The sequence below is a fragment of the Strongylocentrotus purpuratus genome, unplaced genomic scaffold (assembly GCF_000002235.5).
Source record: "Strongylocentrotus purpuratus isolate Spur 01 unplaced genomic scaffold, Spur_5.0 spur5_scaffold_6, whole genome shotgun sequence".
Taxonomy (NCBI): domain Eukaryota; kingdom Metazoa; phylum Echinodermata; class Echinoidea; order Camarodonta; family Strongylocentrotidae; genus Strongylocentrotus; species Strongylocentrotus purpuratus.
Window position 1 is genome coordinate 29,468,844 of NW_022145612.1, and position 27,557 is coordinate 29,496,400.

Sequence of the window (27,557 nt, forward strand, 5' to 3'; positions counted from 1 at the left end):
GATGTCTACCATGAGTCATATTTACAAAATGCATTAGTGACATACGAAATGAAAACGTATGAAGTTACCTTGGTCATGAACTGCTATAATTCAAATTCAAATTCAAAATTCAAATTTATTCATGTTTCCAACAAAACAGTACAAATCAATTATAAGCATTTAAAACAAATGTAAGAAATACATGTTGGAAACAGAGGGGTCCACTAAAAAGCAATGCTTGTACAAGTGTGAACACCTCAAATGATACTTAGGAATAATGCGTAATTAAATTAACTAATCTGTAACTACAAAAGGAACTACTGCATACTACTGCATACGCCTTCAAAGCTAAAGTCATTCACTCAACCCAAGTTTTATCATTGCAACAACTATCCCCTACTTTACCACATAACTAAAGCCAGGGTAATAATCGGGCCCGGGCAGCACCAGGAGCGTACCAACGTGACGGCCATGTGCGCTATATAAGAATTAAGCCACCTTTTTTATGTTTATTACCATTAATACTTTTCGAATGCACAACAAAATATCATCTATCATATGCTTTGAATATTATTTATCGCCAGTGACGAATTTAAATTGAAATTAAAACATCTTGCTCTTCAGTTATGACTCTAAAATATTGTATTTTGTGTCACCGATAGGAAACTAAATTAATCATGATCTCCATTTTTATGATCTTTATTGAAGAAAAAAATCTCATCAAGCTTTGGTTTTAGAGCTTCCGCCATTAGAAATAGAAGTCGAGTATAGATTATTAGGACTAGATGGAGACATGGAGTGGGTGGTCCGCTGGTGGGTTTGGGATGTTGTTCCTCTCCGTTGGGTGTTGCTTCAGCAGTCTGAGATCAAGGATTCTTGGGATTGGTTGGTGATGATACTTCGTTAGGAGTCGACACGTCTTCATCCTGAGTGTAGATGTTAAAGGAATATGGTGGCTCACCACTAGTTGGACTAGGAATAATCGTTGAGGACATCGTACGAGGTACATCGTAATCAGACGGGACCTTCCTTGTCGAATTATCACCTTGAGAGACTGGTACATCGTACTCAGATGGGACAGCCCTCGTTGAATTATCTCGATGTGGAAGTGGTGACGGGATGCTGGTCGATATTGGGCGAGGCGGCTCCTTGTCCAGATAGATCTTTGTTGAGTAAGGGCCATCTAAATTGAATGGATTCTGTGCACTTTTAACACTCGTTGGGTCCGAAGAGTAGTCGTTTTCCTTTACAGGATGGGCATCCGTTACATCAGGATCTCTTGCGAATTCATAAGGGTTCTCGAATTGTGCTTCTTGACCATTATTATGAAGATAGCCTCCTGTAGCGTAGGGGTTCTCCTTCTCGAAGTCATCTTTCGTGTCTTTCGGGTTGGTGGATAACGCACAGGCCCCACGAACCTCAGTCCCATCGATGTCAGAGTAAATGTTGTTTGTGAAGGTCATGGACATGTTGGGATCGTCTAACTTACCCTTTGGTGGAAGGGGTGGGCCTGCTGTAGCACCGAGTGTCGTTGGTATGCTGATACTATCCGTGTGTGGATTGGCGAACACTGGCGGTTCATCATCCATAAATTTATCTCTCCTATCCCTAAACAAAAATCATAAAAAAAATTGGTATATATATTCTTATAATTTCCATGTAAAATAAATTAAGTCAGATTTCCACAAATCAGCGGTTGAAGGCAGTGTCTCCTCAGAATGCATAATCTCCCTAAAAAAAACTGTTCTTTATCTCTTCTTTTTATGTATTCTAAATTCACAGCCAAATGATTCAATACAAGTTTAACATGAAACGGCTTAAATTAAGGAATGAATTACCCCAGTGCCATGTTTGCATGGCACTGGGATTAAGAAAAAATAATGTACTTTTTGGCATACACACTTTCAAAAAATGATCTTTATTTCTTCCTTCTCACAATAAACAGAAGGTTTAGTTTTGGGGAGAGGCGAAAATATTTGGGAGTGTTATCATTTTTATTATGCAAGTGTGGAAGAACATCAGAGAGAAAATGTCCATGAAAAGCATAACTCTTCAATTCCCTTCATATTTTAAATATGACAAGTAACAGCTTTAATATGCCACATGTTTGTACAGTGCGTCCCAGAAAAAACGAAACCGAGAAGTATCGATCTTTTATCATAACTTTATCGATTCCCCACCGTTTCTTTCACAATGCAATCGCATGACCAGAACTCAACTTTATCTTTAAGTCTGTTGAAGTAATTCAGGCATATTTCAACAGAGGTATGAAAAAATATCACAAACTGCGCAAATATACTTCATGGATTATCTATGAATTTAACATACCTACGAACTTTGTAAAAACCTGCTGCTGTCAAGATGATTACGATGATTATTCCGATCAGCACGATGTACCAGTAAGTGAAGCCTCCTCCCTGAAAATAAATTAAATAAATTTTCTTTTGGTTGACTCCCATCAATTGACTATAAGTAAAAGATAACGCTAAAAGTAATTGGTGAAAGTAATCATAATGTCATGTTTATAATGATTTATCGTCAGCGCATGTCCCACTTCCATTTTTCTTCTTAAAGAGTGGGGATAATTTGCACTATGACAACAACAAAGAAAGGTCTTACATATACCGGTGCACATCAACGTGATCAAACATATTCAAGATTTTAAATCTCAATTACTATTTACTTGCCATGGTCAATTAACAAAACGCAGTAATTGCATGCCACTTGTATACATTACGCAAATCAGATACCTCTTGTAAATTTGTAATCAAGTATTTAAAAAAAAAATGAGAGATAGAAAAAAACTGAATCAGATTTAGGGTTAATAGTATCGATATTACAAAAGAAGGGAAATACACATTCTTGAAATAAGGAAACTCGTTTTCTCACCTGACCTGTTCCCGTCTGAAGCCCTGAAACTGCAATAAAATGTTTTAAAAAGAATTGCTTAGGGTCATTTTTGTTCAGAGGTTAGTCATCCAACAAACTACCGAACTAAGATTGATTTTCTGATCTGATTAATGCACTTCATGTATAAACCAGAATTACACTTACTGTCAATTTGAGATCCGCATAGACTTTAGTGATATGATATTTCAAACATTCATAACTTTGTTATTATACATTCTGGTCCGATTTATTTCAAACTTTTGCCATCTGTTTATCTATTGTTCTACTTTCATACAAATTAACTTATTGTAACGGTTGGATTGCCCTTTAAATATAAACATAATATACTCAGTCATCTGTCATCATTAATTCAATTTTGTGTAATATACATGGCGATCGTAAATGAACAGCCGATCTAAATTTAATAAATCAAATAACATATCCACAATCCTCTATCATTTCCCATTTTTAATGAATGCTTCATAACTTTCTTATAATTTGGATTAATTTATCTCCGTATACCCCTCTGACGTGTCTAACTCCACAATACCATTTGAAAGATCTGTTCAATTAACCATACTCACGATGTTCACAGTTGGTTCCTGCATAATCTTCCGGGCATTGGCAAATGTAATAGACGGACCCATTCTCCGCAGTTAGTACTTGGCAGCTTCCATCGTTCTGGCATTGGCTTGACAAACATAGCTCTGTGGGAGTCTCACAAAGCTCGCCTGAAAAGTGATCTGAACATACACACCTGAAAAGAAGACAGCGCAGGAATGGTACATGGAATGTTATAACAATTTTATGATGGCAAAAATGTATGTCGAAAGGTAATAGTAAATGTCGTACATAATATACATAATATGTATGTAGACCTACATACTCAAAATATATTATCACGACACGAAAACATAGGCTCCACGAACCGAATAGAGAAGTCAATATCTGATTCCGTTACCAAGGAAAATATAGCTTTAGTGATAATCAGAAACTAGTTGCGTCACCATAAACATGGTCAATACATATATTGTCTTAGAATGTTGAGTTTGAGACAACATTTTCGCCTTTTAAAACAAAATAGATTACTCCAATAGCTGTAAAAGGAATCTATTATGGGGTCATGGAATTGGAGATTAATTCACCATATTAAAGTTATCTTTTGGCGTTTCAAAGCTAACAAACATTGCGGGTAGGTGGCGTAGTTTAAAAAGTATTACAGTAGCAAATGAGAGCAATTTAACATGTATCCTCAGCAGTTTATAATTCACCCATATGCACTAGCTTGACCCAAGCGACTTACTGGTAGCTACCATCGATGATCTGGCATGATCCTTCATTATAGCACACGCTGGTACGACACATTCCTGGAATGGGAGTCGGTTCCGGAGGTTTGGTGTTGCAATCGTAACTCCCATTTACATTGGCACAGATCTTGTTGGATGGACAAGCTTGTTCATCCTGGCATTCATCAATGTCGATTTCACATAGTTGACCTCGGTATCCCGTCGACGCACATTGGCACGTGAAACTGTCAAGACTGTCCTCACACCTTCCGCCATTCTGACATGGAGAGCTTGAACACTCATCAATCTCAGTGTCACAGTAGATACCGGTATACCCTGACATGCAACTACATGTGTAGTTATTCACTCCGTCTTGACAAGTTGAATTTTTCTGGCACATGTTATCCACACATTCGTTTATGTTCACTGTACAGTTCTCTCCAGAGTAGCCAGCCCAACAGTCGCAGGTGTATCGTCCGACTTGATCTGTGCAGTTACCATAAGAACAAGGATCGGGATCGCACTCATTGACATCCTCCTCACAGTTCTCACTTTGAAAGCCAGCTCGGCATACACAAACATATCCGCCAACCATATCTACGCATGACGCGTTGTTCTGACATGGGCTGGATGCACACTCATCTCGAATATCTAACTCACAGTATGTTCCTCCATACCCCTCTGTGCAATTACACGTAAAGTCATTAACACCATCTTGACAGGTGCCATTATTCAGACAGTCCACTCCGATACATTCATCGATATCTGCATCACAGAAAACACCGTTGTAACCTGGAGCACAGGCACACTCCAGGACGCCATAGTCATTTTCACCCAGGCATGTTGCACCATTTTGACAGGGGTCAGAGTTACAGAAGTCGATCTCGAAATCACAATTGGCACCGCTATACTCTCTTGGACAATCACATTGATAAAGGTTGAGTTTATTCTCGCACGTGCCTCCGTGTTCACAGGGGTCTGAAGAACACTCGTCTATGTCGTCGCAGTTCTTACCTGTAAAATTAATTTTGAAAGCATTTTGAGTACGTAGAATATCGTACCTGATATTCATTATTTTCTAGTTTTTTTGTTTTTCTTCTCCTTCATATTTTTGAAATATCAAGATATGTATTGTGAAATTAAAAAGCACGTACGTGCTAAACTAAAAGTGTATAAATGATCAACTATTACCTCGTGTACCAGCTGGGCAGTTACAGCTATAATCAGCCAAGAGATCCGTACAGACTGCGTTGAACTGACAAGGATCTGAGTCACATTCATTGATCTCCTGTTAATGAAATAAAGAAGAAGATTGAATTAATTGATTACCATTACTTGGTAACAAACTGCCCACCACTGACCACTGTCTCGAGAAACATGATCAACGTACACATTTTGAGCGGAGATTCTCTAGCGGAATAAGGGAAATGTTTGAATATTAGGCCAGACTACTAAATGTTCTTACACAAATGATCCAAAGCAACTTTACTAAGGCGCCCTCATGCTTCGCTGATTTGAATTCCAAGTACGATTAGGGAGGCCCTGGTACGACACTGAGCTAGCTCAGAAAAGCACTCGAAGAACAACTTGGGACGTCGGGCCTAGTATGTAAAATATATAAAATCTATTTATTATTATTATCTGTATGTTTTTTTGTTTTTAATACTTCGTTCTTTTAGTCACTGACAATCTTCGTCACTAAATCTGTTCTTACGGGGATTGGCTCATTTTATTTAATCGAAAAGTCGATGCTTAGTGCCCTTTGGTAAGGCATTAATCCTCATCACCAGGTCCCCTCGGAGAGGACCTAAAGCCGTCGGCCGTCTGGTTGCTTACTTACAAGCATTTATGCTTTCTTAGCAGTCAGGTAAAATAACCACCACCACATTCAACATAAAAATAAAAAACACGCCAGGCCGCCAATGCGAATGTCGAGTACACACTAAAAAGCCAGACAAATCGTTAGCTCTACACACGTACACCATCAACCATTCAAACCCTTATCCAAATGAATATGTTCAAATCATGGCTTACTATATTGCAGTAAGATCCTTGCCATCCTGAGTGACAAACCCTAGCTCCCGTAATATCGTTACAATTATAGTGGCCTTCACTGTTGTCTCTCGCTAAACAATATATGTTACAGCCTGATGACGTTCCGTAGTAATGCACATCGCAGTAAACCTTCACTGCAACGCTCGTTCTAACAAACAAAATAAAAAGAACACACATTAATAATGCTGTTACTTTTGTGAATATCAGTTCTTAAGAATTATGTTTTGTTCTTTATATTTAGAGATAGCACATAAATTAAACTGATTACAAATACCGTAAACATAATCATAATGTATCATGTATTACGTGCAGCTGGATTTTGAATTATCCTTTTAACCAAATAAACCTTTTCAAAAACGTGAATTTCATTAAAAATGTACATAGATCCAAAGCTCATGTGTTACTACTTGTTACTCTTGTTTGGATGTTTTTAGTACATTTGCTTGATCATGGGCAGATGAATGACAATTCCTCTGTAGACTTCTCTTTTGATTGTACATGCAATGTCAATGTGATCTTCAAAATATACACTGAACCGTTAATAGCACATCAGCATCTTCATCAGATTTCAAGAACGCAGTGTACTTTGCAGTTGAGAACTAAACTATTATTAAAGAGCTCCGAATCCAAATTGAAATCCTACTTTTTTTACAGGACTGCTCGGCATGAGAATATGACATTCAATTGAACTCTTAACTTTTTATTCCCTTGTGCACCTTGGAATAGAAGTTCTAGAAAGATGGCGCTATAAGAATGCCTAGTAGATGAACTCACGATTAATATCAAAGACGAATACAGTTAGTACAAGTTGAATTAACTTACAGAGATGTTCCTGCTCCATGCAGTGACACAATGTGTTCTGTTGCCAAAGCTGATGTTCGATCGGGGATATAGTTGTAATTGTAGCCGTAATAATCTATTTTGTCGTCTGCAGTTGTTGGATCATAATCCCAAACCTCAATCTTGAACCTGAGTCCAGTCTACGGAAGATACAAAATTAACAGATTGAATATAGACAACAACCGTGTATAAGCAGACTGGGCTTAAGCCCCCCCCCCCCCACCCCCGAAACTTCAATCACGAATATTAGCGAGATTGGCTAGAAATGTATTTTTATTTCAAGTTTATTGCACGTGATGGCTAAGTCTTTCTTACCATGATTAAGTTTATTGCTTTTTCTACTCACCCCTTCGTATTCTCGCAAGATTTTGAAACAGGAAATTTTATATCCGGGCTACCCCCGCCCCCCTCCCCCGTGGCGAAAATGACACAAGAGCTCATGCCTGTGCACATGGTACATGTACAATAATTATGTTGATTATCATAAATGCACATGCAAACATTCGTATCGAGCTAAGTCTTATTTAGAAGACTTTACAAAAGAGCGATGTAAAAAGTGGTAGGATAAGAGAGAGAAAGAGAGAGAAAATTTTAAAAAAAATACAGGTAACGTATTCAAATGGTTTATTCATTAAAAGCACTTAACTTGAAATGCAAAAGTGGAAGGTTCGATCTCTCGACACGGCACTAATATCCTTTGGCAAGGCATTAATCTACATTTGCCTGTCCGTACCCAGAAGAGAAAGGGGAACCTGGTAAGATGGCATATGGCCTCTCGGTGATCAAATGGTAAGAAAAACTTCCCAGGGAGTGGAGATGTGCGCAAATCCATATTATTATCATTATTATTATTATTTATAATCACTTTAATTTTTTTTAAAGACGTACTCACCGACCATGAATTGATAATCAATACAATTGGGTTGACTAGATCGTCGGCTAGAATTGACGGGAAGCTGAAATCATCATTGTTTTCATAGAGGCGGTCCGTTTGGAAGTTGCCATATGCACAATCGGTCATATAATTATTCCTGAATAAAGGAAGATATTACACGGGATGAAGGCTAAATATGTGAAGAATATGCAGTGACATGGCAAAACTTGATCAATACAATTCCAGTGATAAAAGCAACGGCATTTTAGACTGTAATACACGGTTGTCGATGAACATTATGAATTGGTTAAATGTGTATACATATTAATATGTATGAGCTCAGTTATATGCTGTGATACATTATTCAACATGAACTGAGAAAGACTTTGGGCTATAAAAGCAAATAATTTTCTTGATTCTATATTGAAGAGATAGTTGACTTCTTGTTTCAGACCGCAAATGCCTTCAAAGTGCGTGGTTATTACACCTATTCTTAATTATGACATTTATAGTGCCCTTTTCGGATCTACAATTGCTATGAAGGTATTTTGAGACCCCAAAATGTGTGAAATTTAGCCAATAAGATCATACCAATTCCGCTGTACTTCCAAAAAATACGGTGACCGTTAATTAATTAATTAATTTATAATAACAATACTTGGGCCGCCTGGTTGTGCGTATTATAACCAACAGAATAAAGCCAACAAGAAGTCAACATTGGCATTGGCTGGAATAAAACGTATAAGGCACTATTTCGTTTTTTCAACGGCTGGTTCAAATTATCTAATACTTGTGGTACGTGGTACACAAATATTAGAATGGTTATATTTTTGGGTATTTTAGCCGTCTCTGAACCGATTTTGATCAAACAAAGATGATTTTGTCATTAAAATTGTATGTTCTTTCAAATGTGGCACTCAGTTTTTCATTATCTCCCCAAAAATATTTTGTGTAGCACCCTCTGCAACAGGACTCAACTATCCCTATCTTCAATAAAGGGTTTTCTATTCTGTCTGATAAGTCTTAAAGATATTAATTCAATCACTCATCACCATCATCATCGTTATAATAAACCCATCGACAAAAGTTATCGGTTAAAAACAAGGTTTCTTCACTGAGAAATTTGGTACTGTTTTCGTTTATATTGACGCACTTGGAAATATCTTCTTTTTGATAACTTGTACGAAATTTTAATTTTCTTTCGATTTAAAAAGGTGTTTGGATGACATTGGGATTTATTTGTTGACTACTATATCTATGAGACAGTAATGAATGCCATCGGGGATCTTCTTACCCTCCGTAGACATCGAAGCAGAGATTGAATCTGTTGTCGCAACTATCACAACCGAAGAGGCCGGGGTCGCAACATCCCCCGTCAAGTTCTATGTGACCGGTGTTTTCGAAGTCTACCAATCTGTATGACACTTTCACTCTGCCATGGATCTGTGGTGTGGGAGAACAGATAATGGCATAATTGTACACATAAAATAAAATCGGTTGTAAACACACACACACACAAAATCCAAACTGATATAACATTACAGATTCGACTCTCGAGGTTCATCATAACTTTATTTACTTGACTTTTTTTATTTCTGATATTTATACAGGGTGGCACATAATACCAATTTGGTGGTCTTCCATGAGGCCCTGTTTGGTAAGAATTTAAAAAAAAAGGTATGTACACAAGAAAATTAACAGGTAAAATACAAATTAATTCGTATCCTCATGAAATAACTGATCATTCAATAACTATCCTTGATAATTTACATTGAAAAAAAAAGAGAATTAGGAATAAATAATAAACACGTAGCCTATTTAAAAGAAGTAAAACATAATTAAAAGACGTACATTTTTTAGAATTTGATATGAGCTTAACACGCGGGATACCATACTTTTTATATCCATATTTACGTTCAATTGCTCTGTAATTAATACATTTAGGTTGTTTACAAGTTCGCTGAAAATGGCATTGCATGTATGAATACATGATATAACGATAACCATGTCAACCAAATTTAATAATTGTGTAGATATGAAAATTGGTAAGCTTCGCACGAATCCCCCTCACTTACACGTCATCTGCAGATAACAGGGTTTTTGTAGTGTGTTTAAAACTTTTCAAAGTAGGTGACGTCTTGATAAAAGCTTTCAACTTGGTTCCGTACTCTAATTCCAGAAATTAGAGGAATATTTTTATATGTGTCCGTCCTGAAATGTATAGTTTTATAGTTGTGTACGAGGCGAGAGGGTGAGGGCTAGCGAGGGAGGCGGTTGGAGAGTTTGCAGTTCCTCCCCCTGCCTATAATCCGCTAAATAATTAAAAATATTAATATTCGAGAAATCGTTGTGGGGCGATATTCACCTTATTGGGCAAATATTTCCTTTTTTGCTCCTCGCACGCGAATTCTCAAAAGAAGTGAATATCCTGGCAAAAGATGTCAGCACCGGTGACAAAATTGTGCCTGTATGGCTTTGCAGAATCGACAACCTCTGAATTTCTAAATATTTGTTCGTTGAAGTAAAATGTTTCCAAATTAGGAATTCCATGTATAAAGCAGTTGGAGAAAATGAGACCACGCGTGCCATGAACAACAATGAATGATTTATCATCGTCTGTTCACAACTGGTGAATCATTATCGACTGGAACATTTGCTAGAAACTTTGAAAGCAGGGATCGGAACACTTGATTCTTGCATGACCCTAAATCCGGTTATCAAAGTTTCTTTTATTGAACTTGTACAAACAATTTTGTGGCAGTAGTTCTTGTACCACATTAGTCAATTTGGTTTGTTGTTCCTTTATTTCTTCCCGTTTCTTTCGAGCCTGTTTAATAATCTGTTTCTGTTTAAACAATGCAATCCAAAGGGAATGCATTGCTGACGGGGGGGGGGGGGTAATATCTTGGTTTGTACATTTTCGTTTCGTTTCGTTCTTTTAATACTTATTTTCTTGTTTGTTTGTTTAATATTTGTATGTTATGATATGTGTTATCTTATAATTGTACATTTATTTTATGTATTGCGCATGGACCTCCAGAAGAACAGCCTTTGGCTGAAGTTGGTACCGTGCAAAAATAAAATAAACTGAACTGAACTGAACTGGCAGACCGGTAGATGAAGCGACCGCGTTTCCTAGGCCTAAACATAAAACAAACCTGTTAAAGGCCAAGTCCACTCAAAAATAATTTGCTTTTAATAGATGCAGAAAAAGAAGAAAGAGAGCAAAACAAATTTGAGTAAAAATCGAATAACTAATAAGGAAGTTATGAATTTTTGAAAAAGTATGAAAAAGTATGGAACCTGGAAATCACTACACAATTTGCCTATTTGGTTATTAGTTTGTGACGTCATTGCTTCATTATTTATCAATTGCTTTATATATTTTTATCCCATTAATTTCCCTTTTTATCCCCCCAAAACCTGATTTCCCCATGCCTTTGCCCAGGTTATACGATTTGTATCATATTGCGTGCATGACATTTCACCTGAGACAAATTAAGGATTTGAAAATGATCTTATTGTAATTGAATTATATTGCATACCTGTTCTACTTATCTGGAAAAATAGATACAACGTGCAACTGAGACGATTATCATAAACATACAAAATATTAAAATGATAGTTGTGGACCTCCTTTCATGAAAGAAGCTTGTTAAGGGGATTAACAACCTACTGATGAATGATACAAGTAGAACATAGAGGCGTATCTAGGATTTGAGGAGGCGGTTATCTTTAACTTGCTCAAGTCAATAAGCTTAAACCCCACAGCCCTTCCAATAGTCCGCATATAAAAACAAAATTTAGATCATGATGACATTCCATAAGAACATGATTAGATACGAATATATTATACAAGTATACTTCCTCATTTATTAACGATTTGACATTGGCTCAAAGGCACACATGGCATGCAATAATACCATCATAATTACGAAGACTATTGGAGCTGGTACCGAATCTTGAAATGACTCGGTAACATTGCCTCATATTCTGAAACAAAATCCTGGATTTGGCTCATGCTGCAATCATTATTATAAATCTTTAGGTCAGTCAGGAATCCCATGACTCAGTTTGCAAGCCGATTGCCTGTCTTATTTCCAAGATTTTATGACTGGAAATCGGATTTTTACGTTTTCCTAACGGTTTCTATAACACTACAGTCGATTGGGGGAAATGAGTATGGTGAAACCGGTCACTAAAATTTGTTTACTTTTTTGAGGCACTATATGATTATTTTGAAGGGTTTTAGGGCTTCAATGTTAATCATATTACATACACTGATAACACGTAGGGTCGTGCATCTCCGATTTAACATTGTTAAACGATGCCTTTAAAAGGAGTTTAGAATCCATTTGTTAATCATCTCCACTGCTTACACCAATCTTTCACTTGTTACTCATTTGCACATAATGACCACACAAGTTCACAATAATCAAGGACGAGTACTGACAGGTAGGTCGTATTGTCAGAAATAAAACGTTACAGATATGAAAACAAATTGCAAAATTACTCTGTGGTGTAAAATAAAACGGATTTTTGGGGAACAAGTTTGATGAACAATGGCTTAAGTTATAATTGATATTATTACTCCGTCATATTAGAAAACAATCTAATTATTGAATGAACACAAAAATGTGTTCTTGGAAAGCGGATGCAGTGTGTTTGTAAAAACCGAACCTCATAGCAACATATAATAACTTTTTAGTCAAAAGTACATCCAAATAGTACAGCTCATACAATATGACATCTTGGTGTATGGTGACGAGCAAAGGTAATTTTGTTTGCTTAGAACTTGTATGATGTGAGGCTTAAATGGATGTTGGTATAGTAGGTAACACTGTGGGCGAGTTTCTTGATCGTTCTTTTATATTTTTCCTCCAAACGTTTGCATAATAACTGAAGCAGGTTTACATCAAGACATGGAGAAATGAACGATTGGCAGACACATGGGCTTGTCTGAACTTGCAGCTCATCACACAAATCAGCCGAATCCAGGTTAATCAAATGTTTAGAAAGATTTTATGAATCATATAAAAGGGAGTAACGATCCTGAAACTGATCAAAGTCTAGTTTGGTCAATAAAATACAACTTCCAGACTACCCTAACGATTCTTGAGATGAATACTATCTATGAGAAGAAGGTTGTCTCATGCATTCGATGGTTTTGCCCTCACCAGTAACACGCAGGTGACCTACCTGGACGTCTTACCTACTGTCAAAGGCTACTTTAACCAAAGTGTACACAGCTGGAGTTTCTCTCACCCTTTTTTTGTGACATGTAAACATAATGTAAATATAATATTGAAATTCAACAAATTTTCGAATTATCATTTACTTTGCGGTGTATACTTCAACTTGAAACGATGAGCATGGTTTTGTCAAGGCACTGGTAATGGAAGTTATGATGAAGACAAATTTAATATTCATCCACTCCTTAATGATTAATATTCATATCTGGAAAGTATTCTTAAAGCACAAGCACAGTTTTTAAAGACGAGAAAAATATTGATATTGAGTAAAATTTAATGATGTTAGCGCCTAACATATGCAAATACAGGCGATATAGTCAAAAGAAAAACCTACTGCTCCTGCTCTTCTAGCCTCTTGTCGATGGCCCTCGCGCTGTTGGAGTCCGTAAATTCTGGCTAAATTCTGGTCCAACAGCGCGAGGGCCATCGACAAGAGGCTACTGCTCTCCCTGCTCCTCATGCTCATCCCGCTCCTCCTCTTCATCATCGTCATCATCATCACCATCATCATCATCATCATCATCACCATCTCCATCATCATATCACCATCATTATCATCATTGAAATGGAAACATAATCACCAATTTAAGGTGTTGCAACTTATCTTTTCCATACAAACATTATTTTACATTCGGCCATAATTCAAGGATGCAACAAAATGTTAAAGGTATAGACCAGTTCCAGTCGTGCGATTGCATTGTGAAACAAATGTTGTGAAATCGATGAGAAAAGGTTGATCATCTAGCATATACGTATTGGTGTGTACTGCAAGGTTCTAGAATCATCAACATGATGAGAAATTGGGCCTCGTCTTGGTAAAGTTATAAGCACCTGTACACAGAACGATGTATATGGGGCTACGCGATATCTATCCAGGTCGGATCGATATGATAATTTACCAAATATATCAATTAGTAGTCGGTTTCCCGGCAAAATTCGTATCATCACGTATTAGTCAAAACATATTCTATCACATGATTGGTAATAAGAGCTTCCATTTCATTTTTGGGAGGGGGGGGGGGGCGTTTCCAAAACTGGTCCATACCTTTAATGAAGAATCGACCATTCACCTAAGACTAAACAAGACAAAACAATGCAAGCAAATAAGGTATGCAAATATACTACTACATCAAATAATACAACGTAAATATGTCTTCATCAGTGAAGAAAAAAATTCATGATTCTCACTCATGTCTGAGTCGAGTTGACAGACTTGAACTTTATAAAGCATAATCCACGTATTTGCTGATCAATTACATGATAAATTACACCCTTTTACGATGATGGACTTCGTATAACGTCACTTTATGTTCTTGTCTGTTTTTTTGTTTAATATGTGTTTGTTATGATATGTGTTATCTTATAATTTATTTTATGTATTGCGCATGGACCTCCAGAAGAACAGCCTTTGGCTGAAGTTGGTACCGTGCAAAAATAAAATAAACTGAACTGAACTGAACTGAACTGGCAGACCCGGAGATGAAGCGACCGCGTTTCCTAGGCCTAAACATAAAACAAACCTTTTAAAGGTACTATGTCCCTTTTGCAGCCAACCTCAAATGCTGTAGAACTTTGCAGGAATTATGAATATGTATGTCCTATCTGTGAAATTTAAACGTTAGCAGTGTCCTCATATTCAAATTATGCAAGGAAAACCGTTTACTTGCTAGACTTCACTGTCAGACACTATTGAGTGGCTGACTGGCTTTTTTCATCTTTGGTAATAACATACATGAAAAGAGTTGTAAAGGGTACATGAGCATTTGTCTACATCAATAACCCACTTCTTGTGATGGCCAAGATTAAACTGATTGAATCTTTGCGCAGCATAAAACGTATGACCATTCGGTACAATTGTCTGAAAATCAAGACTATTACTTTTGGGCTCTATAGCCCTAAAGTCGATTTGACAACTAATAGTCGTTATTTTCCCACTTGAAGACATTTTCAAGCCCCACCTTTTTTAGGGAAGCTCTAAATTAGTATTATCTTTCAAATGCAGTTGGAATTTAACTTTTTCATTTTTTTGGCCTGCAAATGGGACATAGTCCCTTTAATGGCCAATTCCGCTCAAAAAATAATTTACTTGTAATAGATGCAAACGAAGAAGAAACAGAGCAAAACAAGTTTGAGTAAAAATCTGATTACTTTTATTTATGAATTTTTGAAAAACTATTTGAAAAAAAAAACTTTGGAACAATGGAAATCACTACACAATTTGCCAATTTGGTTATCAGTTTGTGACGTCATTGCCTTACTGTTTATCAATTGCCTTATGTATTTTTATCCCATTAATTTCCCTTTTTATCTCTAAAAAACCTGAGTTCCCCATGCCTTTGCCCAGGTTATATGATTTGTATCATATTGCGTGCATGGAATTTCACCTGAGACAAATTAAGGATTTTTAAAGTGATCATATTGTAATTGAATTATATTGCATACCTGTTCTACTTATCTGAAAAAATAGAGACAACGTGCAACTGAGACGATTATCATAAATTACAAAATATGAAAGAAGCTTGTTAAGGGGTTTAAAAAATTATTGCTGAAGGAAATAAGTAGAACATACATATGTAGAGGCGTATCTAGGATTTTAGAATGGAAGCGGTTCTCTTTAATTTGCTCAAGTCAAAAAGCTAACCCACAGCCCTTCCAATAGTCCGCCTATAAAATAAAAAGTTTATGTCATGATGACATTCCATAAGAACATGATTTGACACGAATATATTATACAAGTATACTTCCTCATTTATTAACGATGTGACATTGGCTCAAAGGCACATGGCATGCAATAATACCACCATAATTACGAAGACTATTGGAGCTGGTACCGAATCTTAAAGTGACTCAGTAACATTGCCTCATATTCTGAAACAAAATCCTGGATTTGGCTCATGCTGCAATCATAATTATAAACATTTAGGTGAGGAATGCCATGACTTTTACAAGCCGATTGCCTGTCTCATTTTCAAGATATTTATGATTGGAAATCGAATTTTTTCGTTTTCCTAACGGTTTCTATAACACTACAGTCAGTTGGGGGAAAATGAGTATGGTGAAACCGGTCACTCAAAGATTTTTTACTTTTTTGAGGCACTATATGATTATTTTGAAGCGCAATTTTTTTAGGGCTTCAATGTTAATCCTATCACATACACTGATAACACATAGGGTCATGCATCTCCGATTTAACATTGTTAAACGATGCCTTTAAAAGGGGTTTAGAATCTATTTGTTAATCATCTCCACTGCTTACACCAATCTTTCACTTGTTACTCATTTGCACATAATGACCACACAAGTTCACAATAATCAAGGACGAGTACTGACAGGTAGGTCCTATGACATAAATAAAACGTTACAGATATGAAAACAAATTGCAAAATTACTCTGTGGTGTAAAATAAAACGGATTTTTGGGGAACAAGTTTGATGAACAATGGCTTAAGTTATAATTGATATCATTACTCCCTTCGTCATATTAGAATACAAACTAATTATTGAATGAACACGAAAATGTGTTCTTGGAAAGCGTATGCAGTGTGTTTGTAAAAATCGAACTTCATAGCAACATATACATAATTTTATATTCAAAACTTCATCCAAATAGTACAGCTCATACAATATGACATCTTGGTGTATGGTGACGAGCAAAGGTAATTTTGTTTGCTTAGAACTTATATGATGTGAGGCTTAGATGGATGCTGGTATAGTAGGTAACACTGTGAGCGAATTTCTTGACCTTTCTTTTATATTTTTCCTCCAAACGTTTGCATAATAACTGAAGCAGGTTTACATCAAGAAATGGAGAAATGAACGATTGACAGACACATTGGCTTGTCTCAACTTGCAGCTCACCACACAAATCAACCGAATCCAGGTTAATCAAATGTTGAGAAAGATTTTATGAATCATATAAAATGTAGTAACGATCCTGAAACTGAACAAAGTCTAGTTTGGTAAATAAAGGACAACTTCAAGACCGCCCTAACGATTCTTGAGATGAATACTATCTATGAGAAGAAGGTTGTCTCAGGCATTCGATGGTTTTGCTCTCACCAGTAACGTGCAGGTGACCTACCTGGACGTCTTACCTACTGTCAAAGGCTATTTTAACCAAAGTGTACACAGCTGGAGTTTCTCTCACCCCTTTTTTGTGACATGTAAACATAATGTAAACATAATATTGAAATTCAACAAATTTTCGAATTATCATTTACTTTGCGGTGTATACTTCAACTTGAAACGATGAGCATGGTTTTGTCAAGTCATTTTTTTCCAGTCATGCGATTGCATTGTGAAACAAATGTTGTGAAATCGATGAGAAAAGGTTGATCATCTAGCATATACGTATTGGTGTGTACTGCAAGGTTCTAGAATCATCAACATGATGAGAAATCGGGCCTCGTCTTGGTAAAGTTATAAGCACCTGTACACAGAACGATGTATATGGGACTACGCGATATCTATCCAGGTCGGATCGATATGATAATTTACCAACGATATCAATTAGTAGTCGATTTCCCGGCAAAATTCGTATCATCACGTATTAGTCAAAACATATTGTATCACATGATTGGTAATAAGAGCTTCCATTTCATTTTTGGGAGGGGGGGGGGGCGTTTCCAAAACCGGTCCATACCTTTAATGGAGAATCAGACCATTCACCTACACAGTTAAAATTTTTGTGAACAAGTTGTTTAAAAGTTTAAACAACTCTTGATTAACGGGTGACCTGATCTAAGAGTTGTTTAAAATGTTAAGCAACTCGAGTTGTTTAAAGTTTAAACACTTAGTTGATCAACATTTTAAACAACTTGTTTAAAATCACAATTTAAACAACTGGTGTTGTTTAAAGACGGTTGTTTAAAAAGGAGCTGTTGTTCAGTGGGGATTGTTTACACCAACTGGGTTGTTTAAAGAAAGTTGTTTAAAAAGGAGCTGTTGTTCAGTGGGGATTGTTTACACCAACTGGGTTGTTTAAAGAAAGTTGTTTAAAAAGGAGCTGTTGTTCAGTGGGGGTTGTTTACACCAACTGGGTTGTTTAAAGAAAGTTGTTTAAAAAGGAGCTGTTGTTCAGTGGGGATTGTTTACACCAACTGGGTTGTTTAAAGAAAGTTGTTTAAGAAGGAGCTGTTGTTCAGTGGGGGTTGTTTACACCAACTGGGTTGTTTAAAGAAAGTTGTTTAAAAAGGAGCTGTTGTTCAGTGGGGGTTGTTTACAACAAAAGGGTTGTATAATGGGGTATAATTTGGGTTTGATACTCTGAATAAGTGCACCACTACTTCTTGGTCTCTATATAGGTATATGAAGACTACAAGACTACAATATGGTAGGGTAATTCTGCAATTCATGAATTAGCGCCAAAACAGTGCCCATTTTGCATGAGCGCGCATGCACGCACGTATAAACTGCATATATAGGGATACATGCAATCTATATGGCAAGGAATTTAGCACACGTTATAAACGAGTGCGCGATCAGTGCCGCACTGCATGACGCGACGATTTTAAGTCTACCTTTATTCTGACATTTGCGTACAGATACTGAAAATTGTAACTGTGAACTTACGCTATAAGTTAAAAACTTCAAATTGGTTAATAGAAAAGTGATTTCAATTAAGACATTGAATCCCCAGTCACTTAGAAGCGCGTCGGTAGCTTGGTCGGCCATGATGTGTGTTGTGTTGTGGGTTGGAAAGTAAAAACTATTAAGCTAAATAAATGTAAGTATAGAGACAAACAATATGGAGCCTGCAGAAACACGTGTGGTTGCTTTGGTAGTTTAATCCAGACTCAATGTCCATGTGCTTTTACATATGTATCAATCTGTGTAGTCAACAGAAGACCCTTGCATATACTTGCATTGTGTGTATGCATCTAATATGAATAACAATGAGCTGTGCCTGAACAGCAGCACTGCATTTCTAAGTGGCATGTTAATTTCAATAGGCCATTTTCGTAATGTAACCAAATTTAATGCATACGTCTTTGTAAAGTGCCTCAATACAAATTATTTTATTCACCTGATGAGAATAATAGTATTTCAATAGACAGAATCCGAACTGCATACATTAGTTGTTGCCAGGTTGGACAAACATTATGGCTTGACCTACCTAGCAACACTTAATATATGCAGTTGCATTCCGACTATTGAAATACTATTAATCCTATCAGGTGAATGAAATAATTTGTATTGAGGCACTTCACAAAGACTTATGCATTACATTTGGTTACATTACGAAAATGGCCTATTGCATGTTAGTTTCAAGGAACCTGTTTCTAAACATAACAATGTGAAATAAAGCTTTTAGCCAGCGCGCACTTTACTGGCACGAGACACATGACGTCATATGTAAACAACACTGTCTAAAAGCTCTCGTATAGTAAATATAGCAGTCATTAAATTTTAAACAACGAATGTTTAACAAAATTACTTTCGTTTCGAGCAACATTGTTTACAATTTGTTCAACTGTTGTTTAAGATAGTGTACAACTGTAAGTGAACATCACTTTTTTAAACAGCGTTTTTACTGTGTAAGACTAAACAAGACAAAATAATGCAAGCAAATAAGCTAAGCAAATATACTACTACATAATACAACGTAAATATGTCTTCATCAGTGAAGGAGAAAAAAAATCATGATTCTCACTCATGTCTGAGTCGAGTTGACAGACTTGAACTTTGTAAAGCATAATCCACGTATTTGCTGATCAATTACATGAGAAATTCCACCCTTTTACGATGTTTGACTTCGTATAAGGTCACTTTATGAATTTGATTACATATCATTTAGGACAAACAATTGAAGAATATTGGTCAATGCGTCATCGCTTCACATTTTGTTTTACTTCTATCATTTTGATCTGTGAAACAATAAACAAATAAACAAATATCTTTTTCGTTCCTAGAAAATAAAGCTGGCTTGTAATCACATCTCCCAATAACGATAACAGTAAGCCTACTGACGATAACAGTAAGCCTACTAGTAAAAGTGACATGGGAAGGAATTTATGTTTTCTATAATTAAGAAGAAATGGCATGGTCGGAAATCTGTCAGAGGGGAGAAGGCTAGAAGTGGAGAAATAGGAAAACAAATGAGTTAATACTGTAAACAGGATAAGGCCTACCTGGAATATAGAATGGGATTGAAAAAAGGATTAATCAGATTATGTTTACGGGCTTGAAACAGAATGTGCGATTTGGTTACTCACTTGAAATGTGGCAATTGATACGTTTCTTTCAAACTACACAATACCCCCTTCACATACACGGATTTTTCTTACGAATCCTTACGGCTCGTACATGTTCACGGATCTTTCACAGATCCTTACGATTTGGCCACTTTGACGATCGATTTAAGAGTTGTTACGAGTTATAACGAGCTATTTACGGTTTATTACGGATTATTCCGAGTTATTACGATGTAGGCCTATATATTTAAGGCAAAATTCCACGATTTGTTACGACTTATCACGGATAACTACGATCAACTAACGTGTTAGTTACGACCTCTTTACGTATTGTTACGAATAGTTACGAGTTAGTCCGAGTATTTACGAGTCTTTGCGATTTTTAGCCAAAAAATAAAAACTGAAAATGAAGTGTTCAAATTTGCAGCTTTTCCCAAAATCGTAAACAATTTGAAAGATTACGTAAAGTATACGTATATATTCGTAAAGTACTCGTAACTACACGTAAACTGCACTTAATAACTCTTAACTATCCGTAAAGTCATAGTAACACGACCCGAATGAAATCGTAAACAACACGTAAGCACTCGTAATAATCCGTACATAATCCGTAAACCAAACCTAACAAATCGTTAAAAACAATTGTTACGAGTCATTTACGGATTCTTGCAAGCAGTTTAGGGATGGTTACGTGTTGTTGCGAGCGGTTTACGATACTTACGGATCGTTACGAGCTATTTACGAGATATTTACGGAGAAATCAATCAAGAATTTTGACATGTCAAAATTTGCCTCTCCTTTCACGGATCCTTAAGAGTGTGACGAGTTATTTACGGACACCAGCGAGATATTTAAGGCCCGGTCACACAGAGGGGACGGATGGGGGACGCACGGCCAGCGCATTGGAAATTTGCAATTTTGGCCAGTGCGTTGTCGTTCGCTAGGCGTGCGTCATCATTCGTTACTCATTCGTCGAGCACGCTGGACCCCCCCCCCCCCCCACTCAGTTTTATGTAGGGTACGCATATACGTGTTCCAAGCGATCCCCCTTTTCAGCAGAAGTCCGGTGTGTAAAGTCAATACGGGTCGACCTTTTTCTTTTGTTATACGAGCCTTTTTCAGCACCCCCCCCCCTTTCAGCAAAAGTCCGGTGTGTAAATTCAATACGGGTCGACCTTTTTCTTTTGTTTATACGAGCCGGAGAGTTTTGGAACACGCATGGTATCCCTCCGTTCACGGAGTGGGAGGGCCGGGGCTGGACCCACGCTATGCATTCGTCGTCATTCGCTGTGTGCGTCGGAGCTCGACGCATGAATGTACACGCCAAGGGCACGCCAGACATACGTGGAGCGCGCTAGACTAGCGCCAGACATACGCGGAGCACACGCCCGCTATACGCACAGCGCGCTAGCTACACTCTGTGCATTTTGTGTCAGCTCGCTAGCTTTTTCAAAATCATGACTTTTGTTAGGCACACGGCCTTTTCCGATTTCCAATGAGTGGGCCGTGCGTCGTCCATGTGTGACCACCTCTGTTGAAAACGCGGTGCATGCGTGGACCGTTCGTCCAGCGCGCTATAGCAACGCGCTGTGCATTTATGGAAGTTGTTATCATGTTCGCTCTGTGTACGGTTTGTATGCGCTCAGCGCTAGCAACACGCTATGGCCCGAATTCACAAAGGAGGTTTGTCGACAAACCTTGGTTTTCGTACGTCATATGACGCGTTTTACGCGTTTTTTACAAACTTGGTTTGTAAAGAACAAAAGGAGGTTTTTTGGCGAAACAAAAGGAGGTTTGGCGAAACAAAAGGAGGTTTGAGCTCAAACCTTGGTCTGAGCTCAAACCTTGCTTTGTGAATTCGGGCCATATGTCAGCTCGCTGTAGCTTCGACAAAAGTTGGGCGCACGACAATGCACTGGCCCAAATTGCAAATTTCCAATGCGCTGGCCGTGCGTTCCCCATGCGTCCTCTCTGTGTGACCGGGCCTTTACGGATGTTTACGAATATTTCCTGAAAAATTGGACCAAAAAATAAAAAAAAAAATGTACCTCTTACCCCCCCCCCCCCCCCCCCCCCCCCCACCCGCTTATTCACCGGCTGGCTGAGTCGCAACTAAATATTTGTTTACGGATTGGGTCCCCCCCCCCTCTTGCCGCCGGCTGGATTCGCCACTGCCCCTGTATGTCCTAATATGTGAGTACCCCCCCCCCCTCCTCCCCCGGTGATCGATCTGCTAGGGCCTAATGCAATTGCTGAATGCTCCGATCAGCAGCGCACATACAATTTACATAAGTGTGACGAAAGCGATAAGTTGAGAGAATGGAGATATAAATAGCTGAATCGTCATTAACTCTTCATTGTATCCATATCTTTAATATTTTATTTAGTACTTTAGTGCCCACCCCCCCCCCCCCCCCTGGACAAAACAGCAAGAGAAAGATGCTGATGAACCTCTTTTTTTTAGCTCGTCAGACAATGTTATGATTAGTCCCCCCCCCCCCTCCTTTCGGTATATCCTGGATCCGCCCCCGCTCTCTTGTAACAATTTTTTTATACAACTCATGATACATTTTGACGTGTTTTGTTTTGTTTGTTTTGAAATAAATCAAACTTTATTTTTATTCTCTAATATTGTTTTTTGTGAAACTTTAACATGTTGAGGCGTGTTTTGTTTTGTTTGTTTTAAAAGAAATGAACTGTTCCTAATTTTTTATTCAAGTTCATTTATTTATTCAAAACCACACAAAACATGATATAATCTTTTACATGAAAAAGAGACTGGTAATAGTACATCATTAAGTGAATGGTTTTAGGACCCCTGTAGAAGCTAAGCTTGTGAGCGGGGCCCTATAGTCAACAAAATACATACATTAACGATATGGCAAGGTGAATAAAAAGAATGTAATGTTTATACAAGGGATGAAAACAAACTAAGCTACAGAATATAGAACACACACAAATATTCACACACACGCGCGCACCACCACACACACACACACACACACACACAGTCCTTAGTGGTCTATAAGCATTTGAAAATGAGAAATTATTAAGATGCAAAGTAGAATTATGTCAGTTTTCCAAGTAGGTACGTTTTAGATAACCTTCTAAACCTAGAAAGAGTTGTACTATATTTTATATCATCAGGCAAACTGTTCCATTCTTTGATGCAAGAGATATGGAAAGAGGTCAGAGTGATATTTGTTCTTGCAAAAGGCTGATGAATAAGACCCCTTTGACGTGTATTATAATTATGAATTTGTGAGTTTTTACGGAATAAATCTTTTAACGTACATTCATGAGGCATAAACTGAAGTTTATACATAAACAATACGCAATTGATTGACACAAGTCCACTTAGTGGTAACATTCTTAATCGAAGGAACAATGGAGAACTTGGATGTCTATAATTAGAATTAGTAATAAGCCTTATTGCCTTCTTCTGCAATACTCTTAACTTATCAAGATATGACTTAAAAGTGTTTCCCCAAGCAACATTACAATATGTCAAATAAGGAAGAATAATACTATTATATAATGTTATCAGCACTCTTTCAGGTAAAATAAATTTCAATCTAAAAATGACACCTACACTTCGAGACAACTTAGTGCATACAACATCTAAATGATTCTTCCAAGATAAATGTTCATCCATAGTTAACCCTAAGAACTGAACATTTTCACTAAGCGCAACATCATGGCCTCCAACATTAAGAAAAGTAATACCATCTGGAAGCTTTTTACCCTTTGAGCGAAAAATAACACATTTGGTCTTTTGAACATTCAATAATAACTTATTACAACAATACCATGCATACAGTTTCTGAATCTCTTGATTTGATTTGACATCAAGCTGCTATTGTGTTTACTTACAAAGCTTATTAATTATAATTGGGGACGTTTGTTTGCATGAAGTTTGTCATTCGAAGGGAAATACCCAGGATATATTCTGTAACAGTGTCCGGAGGGGAGGGGTGCCACACCCCCTTCAAGAAATTTGTATAAGGGGTACAATCATGATTTAGTACCAATGGATAGCTACAGGTTTCCTCTACATCTAGACCCAAATTTGCCCGAAAATTAGGAATTTCAATTATTGCCCGAAAATCACTGCTTTGAAAATATTAGGGGGAAGGGCTGTAGCCCCCAGCCCCTGGGTTTGCCTCCTTCTTCTCCTCCTATTCCTATGAAGAAACGGAGATTTTTGTTCTTCAATTTTTCTTTCTCAGTGAAGTACGTGAAGAAGTCTGAGAATATATTAAAGATATGGATACAATGAAGAGATATTGAACGTTCAGCTCTCCATTCTCTCAATTTATCGTTTTCGTCATAGTCATGTCAATGTTATGTCTTCCTATATTATGTATGTACGCTGCTGATCGAAGCATTATATCATGTTTGATTAATGTTTTCGTGAGATTGATGACAATCGCAAATTACATATTCAGAACGTAAGCAATTTCAAAAAGTAAACTAAGGATAGTCATCGAAAGTTCACGATGTGGTCACAATATTTCTAAAATCAGGATGAATAAACCAACAAAACAGAGAAAGAGAGAGGGAGAGAGAGAGAGAGAGAGAGAGAGAGAGAGAGAGAGAGAGAAAGAGAGAGAGGGGGGGGGGGGTTGAAGAAACAGTTACGTAATGAACATCATATATATATTGTATATGAGAAGCAACAGCCCAAACGAAAATAACGACATGACAATTGTATATGAAATATAGGCCTATAAATATGATACAAACATTTCACGACACATTTTTGGGACGAAACCATTGTAGAAAGTTAAAGTTTGGAAACGAAGCATTAAATTATCTGAAGTAGTCAAGTGTTGCGTAACTAAAGATGCATGTCGGCTGATATATACATGTACATGTAGATCTTTATGAGTGAAAACAATGTTATGACTATATCCTAGTTGCATTGTACGAATTACCACGTTCCAACTTGTCAACATATAAATAAGTGAGAGTAGTAACACAAATAATTATATTCTTACCTGTAGTACAAATCCAGCAAGTACAATGCTCCTGATTAGTGCGTAAACCCCCATCATGTTAGCGAACAGGTATGGTACCATTTGTTGAAGGTTATGATCGCAAGAGAGAGAGAGAGATTTGTGTTTCCACGCAGGGATGGTCCACTATAGCTACACTGCCGTGGAAGTATATCACATGATGTATGGACTCTGACTGTAATAAAAGATTTTTAACCTAGTACAATCAAAGTCACGATATCAATTCTGAGCCCATACAAGGTCTAGAGGCGTAGTAACATTGCCTCTTACTCTGTGCCAGGGGCGTCAATCCGTTTCATATTTTTGAGGGGACACTGAATTCTGAGTGTCCAAGTATAGAGCATAGCGAGCGAAGCGGACGGAGCATTATACGGCGTGGGGTCCAAGCAGGTACTAGTTTGCAGGCACAAACCCTGGTCAGTCGTAAAAGAGAGTCTGCACTATAAGACTACCATAGGCCATGTACTAGAGCTGTTGACACAACCCGTAGGTAGCTGGGCTAGGCTTCTCTCAAGGCACAATGATTTGTTGATAAAGTGTCAAATTAGGGTCTTTGCTTGCAGACTAGGTAGGTGCGGCGGAGCGTCTTTCAAAGTAGGGAGGGGGGCAACAAAAAGGGCACTTTCTGGAAAAAGGGCCACCAACAAAGGCTAATCTGAAAGCGAAAACATACAATTTGTAGACAGTATATACCCCTAAATTATGATTACATTATGAGGGATGATTTCAAAGTTTGTTTCTCTCTTTACATGGTCCAAAATACTGCTTAAGCATCATACTTGTGTAGGTGGTGTGATGGGGTTTATATATTTATTTGCGCGCGAAGCGAGCGAGCAAACAATTTTAGATTTGAGAGGTCGCAGTGCGAAAATTTAAAGTACAATCCTGATCGGGTTTTCAGAACAATCTAATCATGGACAACTGAAATTATCTTTTATATGAAATATATTTATACCGGTTTAAAAATGCGAGCGAGATTTGGGTGAAATTAAAGAAGAGGTTGCTATAAGTCGCTTATATTAGGACACATATCCAAGGGGAAAATGACACTTATTAGAAAAGAAAAAGAGTACATGTCAAAGTAAAAAGTGGAACTATCAAAGGTGAAAATGGGGTACTTCTAGCACCTTAAAGGGGACTTACTAGATGAAGAAAGGCACTTATGACAGGGGAAAAGGGCAATTTTAGAAGGAAAATGGCACTAAATAGAAATGATAACGGGTAGGTGTCTAAATATTATGGGCACTTATCATAAATGAAAATGGGCACTTATTACAAAGTTAAAGGGGGAACCTCTCATATTCAAATAAGGGCACTCATTGGAGATGAAAGGGGCACTTATAAGAATGAAAAGAGGGCATAACAAGGGAAAGAGGCTCTCGTCAAAATATAAGGGAAACCTCTCAGATTTGAAAAGAGGCAATTATAAGAGATGAAGGGGCACTTATCAGAGATGGTGAAAGGGGCACTTCTTGTACCTGAAAAGAGACACTTACCTGAGACGAATAGGGTCATATGTGAGAATGGAAAGGGGCAGTTACTACAAAGAATAATGGGCATATGTCGAAGAAAAAGGGGCACCAATTAAATTTTAATAAAGGCATCTATCAGAGGTGTCAGAAGGGGCATTTTTCAAAAGGGAAAAGGCTCTTATTGAAAAAGAACAAGGGTGCACGTGTACAAATAAAAGGGGACACTTATCACAGGTGAGAAGTGACATTCATCCAAGATGAAAAATGGCACTAATCAGAAGGGGAAGGGGCACTTATTACACGGGTTTACGGAACTCAAAATTGAGAATGGTAGATGGAGATAAAACGAAATATAGCTAGAGAGAGAGAGAGAGAGAGAGGGGGGGGAGAGGGAGGAGGGGCGGTAGAGCATGAACTATGATGGAGACAGGGGTATGATGACAATGATTTTTATAGAGGCGGTTCAGAGGTTGTCGAACATTTTCCTTGTTAGTATATCACAACTTAAAAATAGCATCTGGTTTATTATTATGGCTCTCGATTTGTTTGTTAGTCATATATTTTCATTATCATAAGGAAATCAGCCTTTTGTTTAAACAAGAAAACTGCTCATACCTGATCCGATTAGGTGTTCACGGTGAAAATACCCACCGTCTATTGATTGTGCAATACAATCATAAGTTTGTACTTTGAAACATAA

The 27,557-nt window shown here is 37.4% G+C and overlaps 2 protein-coding genes across 2 annotated transcripts; both read right to left on the reverse strand.

The window, feature by feature from the left end:
- Nucleotides 1-250: 250 nt before the first annotated feature.
- On the reverse strand, nt 251-4,567 carry LOC115918318 (delta-like protein 3). The gene is made up of 5 exons (XM_030973253.1): nt 4,172-4,567; nt 3,453-3,625; nt 2,869-2,897; nt 2,308-2,396; nt 251-1,587 (listed from the first exon to the last, which is right to left on the reverse strand). Exons 1-5 carry the CDS (start codon nt 4,552-4,554, stop codon nt 846-848), a joined length of 1,416 nt encoding a protein of 471 aa, XP_030829113.1. The 5' UTR covers nt 4,555-4,567; the 3' UTR covers nt 251-845.
- Nucleotides 4,568-4,577: 10 nt separating this feature from the next.
- On the reverse strand, nt 4,578-25,724 carry LOC100893124 (fibropellin-1). The gene is made up of 8 exons (XM_030999955.1): nt 25,368-25,724; nt 9,218-9,366; nt 7,942-8,080; nt 7,032-7,189; nt 6,189-6,357; nt 5,346-5,442; nt 4,747-5,168; nt 4,578-4,640 (listed from the first exon to the last, which is right to left on the reverse strand). Exons 1-8 carry the CDS (start codon nt 25,446-25,448, stop codon nt 4,578-4,580), a joined length of 1,278 nt encoding a protein of 425 aa, XP_030855815.1. The 5' UTR covers nt 25,449-25,724.
- Nucleotides 25,725-27,557: the final 1,833 nt, after the last annotated feature.

Bases quoted from the DNA above. Each gene is read 5' to 3' on its own strand.
- LOC115918318 (XM_030973253.1), bottom strand. From the start codon at position 4,554: ATGTGCCAGAAAAATTCAACTTGTCAAGACGGAGTGAATAACTACACA. The intron at 3,626-4,171 runs GTAAGTCGCTTG...TCTTCTTTTCAG, and splicing joins ATCATCGATGGTAGCTACCA to GTGTGTATGTTCAGATCACT. The intron at 2,898-3,452 runs GTGAGTATGGTT...ATTTTATTGCAG, and splicing joins AGGAACCAACTGTGAACATC to TTTCAGGGCTTCAGACGGGA.
- LOC100893124 (XM_030999955.1), bottom strand. From the start codon at position 25,448: ATGGTACCATACCTGTTCGCTAACATGATGGGGGTTTACGCACTAATC. The intron at 9,367-25,367 runs GTAAGAATATAA...CCCACACCACAG, and splicing joins TTGCTGGATTTGTACTACAG to ATCCATGGCAGAGTGAAAGT. The intron at 7,190-7,941 runs GTGAGTACGTCT...TATCTTCCGTAG, and splicing joins TGATTATCAATTCATGGTCG to ACTGGACTCAGGTTCAAGAT.